Source organism: Macaca fascicularis, chromosome 17 (genome assembly GCF_037993035.2).
Source record: "Macaca fascicularis isolate 582-1 chromosome 17, T2T-MFA8v1.1".
NCBI lineage: Eukaryota > Metazoa > Chordata > Mammalia > Primates > Cercopithecidae > Macaca > Macaca fascicularis.
In genome coordinates this window covers 86714227-86725409 of record NC_088391.1, presented here as the reverse complement: position 1 = coordinate 86725409, position 11183 = coordinate 86714227, and the positions used below count along the sequence as shown (strand labels likewise).

Below are 11183 nucleotides of genomic sequence, written 5' to 3'. Positions count from 1 at the left end.
AGAATTGTCCACTTTTTAAGTCCTCAGTTGTCCTAGGACTTTTGAGGGTTAAGAGGTTTTAACCCTTTCTGCTTTGTGTGTTCTGACCTTCCCTGTCAGCTTTTGTAAAGGAAGAGCCCTTTTGTCACCTCAGTCACTGATTTTGCATGAAGCAAAGTTGGAAATACTTTTCTTAAGGTGGACTTTCTTAGAATTTTGTATTCAAGAACAAAAATGAATCAAAAGCATGGAAATACTGATATGACCATAAATATTTTTATTAAATGTGAAAATACAAGGGCATAAAAATAGTACCCATATTTGTAGACATGTCTGAGACCCATTTCAAATATTAGGTTCCTTTTTTATTTATTAAAACACTACATTGAGATGGATTAAGTTACTTAGTCTTTTCCCATTCAAAACAAACTAAAACCTCATGGTAAGAGTAATAGTTTCACAAACATCTCCAATGTTTACCTCCTCCTTGCTCGGCTTTCCACTGCAGGTAAGTGTTTCAGCCACAGACAAGTGCAACAAAACCGGTTACTATACACAAAGCCACGCAGTGGCTAATTTTACTCTTAAATCATTCAGCAAATGAGATCTTCTGTAAACAAAAAGAAAAAGCCCCAAATAATCCCACCTCTTAACGTCATTTGAAATTACAGGATAAACTGCCACTAACAAAAAAGGAATGATCTGATTTAGAAAAAGGATATTAGTTGGCAAATTAACATTTGCCTTCTTCCTTTATAAATTTGGAAAAGTCAACTACATTCAACAAAGTTGCATGAACTTCTCTAGGTTATACCATTGCCGTGTGCTCGATGAAAACTTTGCAATGCCCATCACCAGGGCCCTGTGTCTGTAACCTCACCAGGGAGCCATTTTATGTAGTTTTTTCATGGTAAATGTCAAAGACAACTTCTGATCCATTTAAAGGTGAAATTTTTCATCATCCATGGTGAGTAGAAAATGGTATCAATTTCAAATTGTGGTTTTATTGGCTACCTTTTTTGCAGTTATGTTTTCTAAACCATGGGTAGTTTTAAAATTCCATCATCAGGGCAACAAAAATTTGTTTTCATACCAATACTTTAAAAAAGATTTTTAATACTGACTAAAGACATTGTAGAATTAGTAGTATGTTACATCCGATTCACATTAGTAAGCTGTCGAGATTTTTTTCAAGTTTTCATCTATTCATGGTAAGACAGCACAAACTTTCAGAACTGAGGAATGGGTTAAATTTTGTCTCCCGTTTTGGAAACTTTTCACAGTGCTTCTAGACTGGTATGTCTAATACTTCCTGCTGGGCAAAATATCCACAAAGTACAGACCCCTGATAACTCCACCCATGGAGCTCACCAAAAAGGAAAGAAGAGCAGAATATAACAGAGCTATGGCTAGGGTACCCCTCTCTGATTTCACTTTTCCTGAAACAGCCATAAAGGTTGCCTGATGGCCGGGCGCGGTGGCTCATGCCTGTAATCCCACCACTCTGGGAGGCCAAGGTGGGCAGATCACGAGGTCAGGAGATCAAGACCATCCTGGCTAACACAGTGAAACCCCGTTTCTACTAAAAATACAAAAATTAGGCATGGTGGTGCACGCCTGTAGTCCCAGCTACTTGGAGGCTGAGGCAGGAGAATCACTTGAACCCGGGAGGTGTCCCTGCACTCCAGCCTGGGCAACAGAGCAAGACTCTCGTCTCAAAAAAAAAAAAAAGTTTACCTGGCACCTGCAGTCCCCAAGGGAAAATGAAAGTAGTACGGTTTTACAATGGCTAATGATACCCTACAGTCAGGCAAGGGGAGTGACTATCTCTTTAACATCCAGGCTGCTGCTCAGTCACAGTTTAGGGGAAGCAGGGAATGACTGTCTTTCCATTTGGGTGGACACCAGAAAATTGCCAATGGCCATCAAGGCTGAAACTCAACAGTTGTTACTTTCTTCATGAATCAGCAAAACAACAGATTGCAGAGAATTCATTTCCCTCCATGGCACTGGCATGTGGCACCAGAGCTGCTTCTCTCTCTTCACTGAAAACAGGCAAGTAACTCTGCACATCAGTTAAGATGACTAACTTAAATCCATGATAAGAATTTAGGAATTGAAACTATGGTTGTTACAGGCGGAGAAAAAATGAAAATGCAAACAAGCCTCTGGGCAGCGGGTGGGAGGTGGCCAGGCCTGGGACCTTGACCCCTTGTTGTTGGCAACTGTCGTGCTCTCCAAGTGGAGGGCACGTGATTTGATATTTCCTTTTTTTCTGATTCTATATGAAAATTCTTTTCAAAGTAGGTAAAAGCCATCACTATATTTCAAAGAGGTCAGTGACATATACAAAAGGAAAGAGATTGAAAAAGATATTGCTGACATAGCCAGTAGTGAGATTACTAAATAATAGACAGAAATGCCTTGGAAATTATTTTTACACTGGCTTGAATCGAAACATTGAAGCAAAATGAAAGCTGCAAGGTGTTCACTAGTTTTCCAAATGCACTGTCAAGTTTATTGGTAAGAAATAGACTCCTAAATAGATGCAGAAAGCACTTAAATGTTTTGCTCAATTCAACTATGTGGTTTTTGTCTCCCAGTTAAAAGTTTGTCCACGTATTTTTCAGGATAAGACTACGGATGAAAACGGTTTGTGCTTTGCTGTTATGGATGTCTGTGGTCAGGATGCCTCCCACAGTGAATTAAAATGCTTGATTTCATTAAAAAAATTAGACCCTTTAATGGTTAAAACACTTCAAAATGCTTTGAGGCAGAAACAAAACCTTTCCAGAACAAAGGTAGCAATTCCTATCTAAAGTAATTCCCTCAGCTTTCAAATGCAGCATCAAGAGTTCCATAAATATTCAATATTCTTGATTAAAGTAACATTTTTTAGGGAAAAAGCATTCAGTATACAAAGACTGAATAGTTCACTTCTTAAACAGTATCTTCTTAAAAGGTAAGAAGAACGTATCTCAAGAGGAGATGTCATCTTATTAAATGAAACAACAGTGGAAATACAGCCAGACCTGACTAAACTTGCAAGCCTGTATTTTCTTGTAGGCAGGAGAACATCAGAGGCATCAAGATCTGGTAGAAGGGCAGGCCTACTGTGTAACACATACCAGCAGACAAGTCCCATGTGGGAGGCCCAGAGACCTTTAAGATAAGGTCAAGCCTTGGTATGAGAGAAGGAGAAGCTGCCAACTGTCTTTACTTAAAAGTGGGAACCATGGCATTCTGTATTTATTTATGTTGACTGTGCAACTTTATGTTTCTAAGCCAGTCTTGTTACATGAAATTCTCTATAAAAACTCAGAACTTCAGTTGTTTAAAAAGTATTTCAATCTGCACTTCAGCAATATTATTTTAAATACCACCACTATTTTATCTGAACCTATTTGACCCATAACTTTTAATTTGTTGTGTTTAATATTAAAAGGGTCCATAGGAATGTATAGATTCAAGTTTCAGTATTCTTCAGGTACTGAACCAAAAAAAAAAAAATGTACATTTAACATTAATCCAAAGTCTAAGCCTGGATATATTACCATTTGGTGCCAGGGTTCCTAAAAGATGGTCTCTTGCTCCTTCAGTGACAGCCATGTTGACAGACCACAGAGGTGTAAACACATGCACACTAAAGCTTTCACGCTACTCACAAGTGACTAGACCACATCGAAGCACAGCTCAAAAACGTTCATGTTCTCTTTAAGAATACTAACCATTCTCATGAAGATTACAGCTCCTTCTTACATTTGTAGGCACAGACTTACTCTGCAAGGCTGTGAAGAGAAGAATCTCAGCTCCAGTGTAGAAAAATACAGAATACGTGAGCACGTCCACAGGTGAGCCTGCCTCAGACCACTTCCTCCACACAGCATAAAACAGATGCAGGCTGCTCTGTCAGAAACAGAACCATTCCTTGCCTCCCTGCCGTTGCAAACCCATTAACCATAAATCTAACAGGGATAAGAACAGATTTTTTTCCTATTAAAGCAACTCTTTGGTCATGGACAAAGATTTGAATTTTTTTTTCATTAGGGTCCCAGAGGAAGATTTCTTTGTTTTTAATCTTTAAAAAAATTAAGGAAGAAGAGCAGAAAAACAGTTGGTTTAATTGAAGTGGAATTTAAATCGAAACGGTCCGCCTGAGCTGAAGGGATTGAAGCCTTGCCATGAGTTCCAGCTTCTGTGGAAAGGGTTGCCGCCGCCTCCTTGCTGGCTCTCTGCATCCAAGGGATCTTCTCCGTCATCGAACTTCTTTCTCATTTCTAGAAAGAAATCAGAAAATTAAGAACCAGATAATATCTAAGGTATAGGGGCAGGGGGAATGTTTTCTTTGGGCAAAGGAGGGTGGATGGGCTTGAGGAGCTACTTACTTTTCAGTTACTGAGAGTTGTGCCTGACATTCAAATCCAGGCTCTCCCATTCCCACCCGGAAGAAACAGACTAGAGAAATTCACCACAAAGAGGATGAGGTTCAGGCCCCAAATCTCACTCCAGAAGCAGCTACCCAAGCTTGGTAACTACCCAGTGAAATTATTTGGAAAAAAATAATTCAAGAAAAAGAAACTTCCAAAGGTCTACACTTCCACTGAAACAGGCAGCTCACTACCCTAATCCCCAAAATGAAGTCTGTAAGGCAATGACCTCAACAAGTGTCTAATGAGCTTTCTCGAGACTCAGTTTAATCCAAACAGCACTAAGGCTCCTCAGACATGAGGGGAGAGGGGCCTCCGTAACATCCAACTCCAGGAGACTCACCTTTCCCTCCCATGCGAATGGTGCCCCCACAGCGGGGCCTCTGAGCCCTGAGCAGAAAGAGACCAATGCAGAGACATGGGAGAAGGCAATAGAGAGGAATATTGCAGGGACAGAAAGAAAGCGCTCTTGTCCTCAGAGCCATTAAAAAACCCTGGAAGACAACCTAGGCAAATACTATTCAGGACACAGGCATGGGCAAAGATTGCTTTTGGCGTTTCCATCATGAAATTGCAACAAAAGCAAAAATTGACAAATGAGATCTAATTAAACTAAAGAGCTTCTGCACAGCAAAAGAAACTATCAACAGAATAAACAGACAACCTACAGAATGGAAGAAAATTTTTGCAAACTATGCAACTGACAAAGGTCTAGGAGGAACTGAAATGTACAAGAAAACAACTCCATTAAAAAGGGAGCAAAGGACATGAGCAGACACTTCTCAAAAGAAGACATATATGTGGCCAACCATCATATGAAAACAAGCTCAACATCACTGATTTAGAGCAAATAATTAGATCATTATTGCAAATAAAAAAATGGCTATTAAAAAGTTTTTAAAAAGATGCTGCCAAGGTTGTGGTGAAAAAGGAACACTTATACACTGTTGGTGGGAGTGTAAATTCATTCAGCAATTGTGGAAGACAGTGGCAATTCCTTAAAGACAGAAATACCATGCAACCCAGCTATCTCATTACTGGGTATACACCCAAAAGAATATAAATTGTTCCATTATAAAGACACATGCACGTGTCTGTTTATTGCAGCTCTATTCACAATAGAAAAGACATGGAATCAACCTAAATGCCCATCAGTGATAGACTGGATAAAGAAAATGTGGTACATGTACACCATGGAATACTATGCAGCCATAAAAAATGAGATCATGTCATTGCAGGGGCATGGATGGAGCTGGAGGCCACTATTCTTAGCAAACTAATGCAGGAACAGAAAACCAAATACCACATATTCTCACAAGTGGGAGCTAAATGATGAGAACTCATGGACCCATAAAGGGGAACAACAGACACTGGGGCCTATTGGAGGGTGAAGGATGGGAGGCGGGAGACGATCAGGAATAATAACTAATGGGTTCTAGACTTAATACCTGGGTGATGAAATAATCTGTACAACAAACCCCCATAACACACATTTACCTATGTAACAAACCTGCACATGTACCCCTGAACTTACAAAAAAAAAAGACTTAGCATATAGCTAGGTTTTTTAATAAATGGAAAATAAAGAATGCAGAAAAAATGCAAATATAAAAATAATCCCAAGTCCCACTTTGCTCTCTCACAGTAACTTGTCCTTTAGCGGTTCAAAGATACTTAGAGAAAAGCCAGTTTACTTCATTCTGGGAGGTTAATCTGAAACCACACATTTAGGAGGAGGAAACCCACCAGTAAAAATGGAGGGCTCTTATGCTGAGTATGAATAACTAACTGGGTATTGTAGTTGATCTGAAACTCAGCTTTGTTTTACAAAAGCTAATGCAGTTAGACTCAGGCCCCATATCTTTGATATCTCACAGGCAAAATTAATCTAGGGTGTTAGCACTTAGAACAGTAGTGAACTGCATAGGGGGTGATAATAGCCCCAGAGAAAGGATGCTGTGAATGGAAAGAGAAGTGAATTCAGCAATATCCACATCATGTAATTACTTAAAAATTCAATGGAGTGATCTGCATACATTTCAAAGAATAAGGTAACTATTTTTCAGTGAGAAAAAAACTATAGCCAAGATTTATGTCAAGTGAAAATTAAGTTTCAGATTGGCATAATCATGTGATTCTACTAAACATATTCATAAATACATGATACATGTGTTTTGATATATGCATAGTAAAAAACTTTAAAGTCTTTAAAAGAAAAGATAGTTCATCCTGAACATAAGAACAAGAGGAAAGAAAAAAGACCTGCAGCTCTTTCCTCAGTGCATGCCTCTGTGCAAGGACACTCATCCCCTCCGTTGGCTCCCTGCTACCTTAAAACTTAGCCCAAAGTCCCCCTCAGTCCTCCTCCCATAAGAAGATCCTGACTCCCAGTCTGATACACTATCACTTCTGTGCACTGCACAAACTAAGAGGATTGAACTGCTCAAGGCAGGTTGCAGCCACTCAATATTTGCCGAGTAACAGGACAGTATGTATCCAATACTACTTGATAAGGGAAGTACATTTCTCCTTTACTGGATTATAAATTACTTGAAAACAAAGCATCATTTACCTTCAATTCCACTGCATAAGTAGGTGCTCCAAAAAGATTTGACAAATAAAACTTTCCTCTCTTTGTTTAATTTGTCTAGCTCAGATCACAGCTTTGGCTCCCACTGACATGGAAGGCCACAAAAAAGCAGTGTCAGCTTAACATGAAATTCTCTGGCAACAGCAAAGCATTGTCCAATATCACCTCAATGCTTAGCCTGTCTCCCTCTTATTAAATTTCCAGGCCATATTAGTGTACAGCAAAAGAACACACATGGCCAGGTGCAGAGGCTCACACCTGTAATCTCAGAACTTTGGGAAGCTGAGTTGGAAAGATCACTTTAGCCCAGGAGTTAACGACCAGCCTGGGCAACAAAGCGACACCCCATTTCTACAAAAAATAAAAATTTTTAAAAAACACATAAGCCTGTTGATCTAATGATCATATGATTCAGGGCAAGATTCCTGGTGAACAGATATGGGGCACAGCAGGCCCTAGGCCAGACATCTGCTGTTCTCCCACTCAGTGCAATCCAGCCTGGCAAGCTGGTTTCCTCATCAAGCTCCTGTGAGCTTGGTGGAGAAAATTCATCATTGACCTTTGAGGTTAGAGGGAACCTGAGAGATCCTCTTATGCTCAGTACTGAAAAAACAGAGCAAAAAGTTCTGATAACTTGTTTGAGTAGGAAAAAGATTCAAACTCAGGCCCTCTGATTCCACATTTGATGATCTTTCCACTGTACCCTGCAACAGGAGCATAAGAGGGCTGAACGAGGAGGGCAGGCATACAACTGGACCTCTGGAACCGGGCTCAGGACCCGGCACTGCCTATACAGCCCCACATGCGGAACCCACCGCGCGTTCCACCCTCGCTTCTAACACCACCTCTAGGACGAGTCAAAGGAATGAAACCAAATAATACCTGGATCAGAGAGGACTTCTTTAGCAGCTGCTATGTCAATGAACTTTTTCTCAGCTTTTTTCTTTTCTTCTTCATTCTGGAAGTTATCTGGGTGCCACTGCAGTGCTAATTTTCGGTATGCTTTAATGATTTCTTGCTTTTTGGCATTTCTGAGGGGTGGTAAAATAATAATTAGTGGAGAAATGTCTAACATACTATCATAAAAATCAGAAGAGCTGATTAAGATCCCACTGGCAATTAACAAACTGGTAATTAATAAACTATTAAATATAAAATAGTTCCAATGGTATCACAGACCACAGATCTGCATACAGTTCTGGATGATCATTAAAGCTGACATCAGGCTTCCCTGGATACTCACTAAGATTACTGAGAATAAAGCACTCCTGATCTTTAGAATTTTCCCTTTTTTAAAAAAGGTACATCAATGAATTTTTTAACTTTCTGAATTTGCAAGTTACCAAAATTCAATTCTTGGCATTAAAAAGATATGACTCTGACCGCCACTTTCAATTATGCTTCTGCATTAGCTTACTTAATAGTAAGCACAAAGATTCCAAATTTTGAAAGATGATGGTTTACTTAGCGAACCACTGAGGGGTGTATCATTTACTTAGTATGTACTTTTATATAAGGTAGATCTTAATTTCAGACTTAATTCTGAAAGTACTACTTTATTTTTAGGCCTAGAGAAGGCTTTTTCTTCCTTTTTCCATCTCCTCCTCCATCCCCACCAAAAGAAAGCTCACTCCTACCCCTTTACCCTTCTTAAAAAATCCAGGCCTAGGACCCATTCATGCTACAGTGTCATCTTTGTTGCCAACTACTAATTCTCTGTGGCTGCATTATTGGTCTCTATCAAAGAAACTTGCCTATAAAATACTCAAAGTAGCTTTCTAATGGTAAAGATTGTTAGGGTTTAATCCATATGACTGAAATTACATAAGTAAAGAAAATGAATCAGAGAGGAAAAAGAGCAATGATTAGCTTTGAAACAGAGTTGATTAAAAATAGCAAAGTAAATTTTAAATTAATAATTCACCTTTTTACTCCCAAGATTTTATAATAATCTCGTTTCTGCGACTGTTTCAATAATCTTTGTGCTTTCTCTAGACCTTCTCGAATCTGCTGATCATTTTCATTGTGTTCCTGAGCAGTTTCATAATCCTGAATCGCTGTCAAAATATGTTTAAGATAATATTGTTAAGGCAAATTATAATTTGTTGCCTTTTCTTACCCTGTAAAATTGATGCTAAAGTCATCATCCCCCAACCCCTTCACTCTTTGGTCATTATTGCCAAAAACCTCAAGTGATACCCCGTTAGTAACTTTGATCAAGAATATTTAAAACAGGCCGGGCACGGGGGCTCATGCCTGTAATCTCATCACTTTGGGAGGCCGAAGGGGGTGGATCACGAAGTCAAGAGTTCAAAACCAGCCTGGCCAACATAGTGAAACCCCGTCTTTACTTAAAAAAAAAAACAAAAACAAAAATTAGCCGGGCATGGTGGCACATGCCTGTAGTCCCAGCTACTCGGGAGGCTGAGGCAGGAGAATCACTTGAACCCGGGAGGCGGAGGTTGCAGTGGCTGACATCGCGCCACTACACTCCAGCCTGGGTGACAAAGCGAGATTCCATCTCAAAAAAAAAAAAAAAAGGTTTAAAAGGCATAATAATTAAAACTGAGTTTAGGTAGTTTATTATTCTCATTCAACAAAATGTACTGCTGTTTACTTGTCCACCCTCCCACATGATCTCTCCATACCCTCTGGGTAAATATGTTAATGTCAGCACTTTATCCAGAGCAATCTACCGCCATTAAGACTGGAGTGATTCTTCCCTGTGTAACAAAGACAGTGATAAAGCAAATCTGCCTGGTCAGTTATGGATTGACAACAGTGCAGAAGAATTAGATGTTTAGAAAGGGATCAGGAGGTGTGTTTGGTCAATGGGAAGCTAGAAAAAAAAGAATTATAGAAAGAAAGGGAACGGAAGGAGCTGTCCACAATCTGAATGACTCAGTAACCCACAGGCTCTAACACTATTACAAACCTAAGTGTCAATCAACATACAAAACACATACAGTCCCAGTACAGGCAGTCTGGGGACTATCCACATTACATCTTTTGTTTTATTACACCGTATTTAAAAAAAAAAAAAAATTTAAGACACGGGGTCTCTCTCACTTTGGCTCACTGCAACTTCGACCTCACAGGCACAAACCATCCTCCTGCCTCAGGCTCATGAAGCAGCTGGGACTACAGGCATGCACCACCACGCCCAGCTAATACACAGTATTTTAAATACTTAGAAAATACAAGGCACCTGGGTATCTAACACCATGCAGAAGAGTCAACACAGCAGTCCTGAGACTACTATCCTTAGAAAAGTCTGCTGACAAGGTTGGCTTACTGCTGATGTTTGGGAAGCCAGATTTCAGGAGTGCTCCCAACATTCCATGGTAAGAATGACTCATGGCTGAACTGTTTGTATGAAAAATATAGTTTATGTAAACATCTTTCCTTCTGGGAGTCTGCGATTTTGGTGCAGGCCAGGCAGAAGGTGTCTAGTGACTAGTCCCCCACAAAAATTCTGGGTGCAGTGTCTCTAACGAGCTTCCCTGGTAGACAACATTTCACACATTGTAGAATTTCTCATTGCTGGAAAAATTAAGCTTGTCCTTTGTGACATCACAGGGAGAGGAGTCCTGGAACCTTCTGCCTGGTTTCCTCCAGATTTTCCCCCTTACACCTTTTCCCTTTGCTGACTTTGCTTCTTCACTGGAATGAAAGCCCTCAGTACAACTATATGCTGAGTCCTGTGTATCTTCTTACCAGATCACCAAATCTGGAGATGGTCTAGGGAAGCCCCCACTCAAATTTTTCTCAATATTCTCCCTGGATAGATAATTCCAATAATAGATTGCTGGGTTCAAATTCTTGTTTTTATGAAAATGCATTTCACTAGGAGAAAAGACATCTGAACACTCATCTTGGCAATAAATAAACACAGAGGGAATGTAAGGCACCTTGGGCAGATTAAAATGAGAAAGATATTGGGGTAAGACTGAGACAGCCAAATGCAAAGGGGTTCCCGGAAAACCTCCATCTGCTCTGCGCACTGGGAGGAGTGCACGCTGGGAGGAGTGCGCCCTGGGGTGGAGCCTTGGGAAGTTCGCACCATTTGCAGTGGGGAGGAGCCTGGCCCCTCCCTCTTCTTCCTGGGTGGAGCCTGGGATTCAATCTGCAAGGTGGGAAGCACACTAGCTGGGACTTTGGCCTTGTAGACAGTCCCTGTTTCCTTT

The 11183-nt window shown here is 40.2% G+C and overlaps 1 protein-coding gene across 3 annotated transcripts in view; it reads right to left on the bottom strand.

Moving 5' to 3' along the window:
- Nucleotides 1-233: 233 nt before the first annotated feature.
- Nucleotides 234-11183, bottom strand: part of DNAJC3 (DnaJ heat shock protein family (Hsp40) member C3) — a 108148-nt gene continuing 97198 nt past the window's right edge. For all 3 annotated transcript variants that reach the window (XM_074021287.1, XM_005586110.4, XM_074021288.1), the window contains 3 exons: nt 8921-9053; nt 7879-8027; nt 234-4256 (listed from right to left, as the gene is read on the bottom strand). In XM_074021287.1, coding sequence (XP_073877388.1) covers nt 4099-4256; nt 7879-8027; nt 8921-9053 — 440 coding nt within the window. In that variant the 3' untranslated portion in view covers nt 234-4098. The remainder of the gene's footprint in view (nt 4257-7878; nt 8028-8920; nt 9054-11183) is intronic.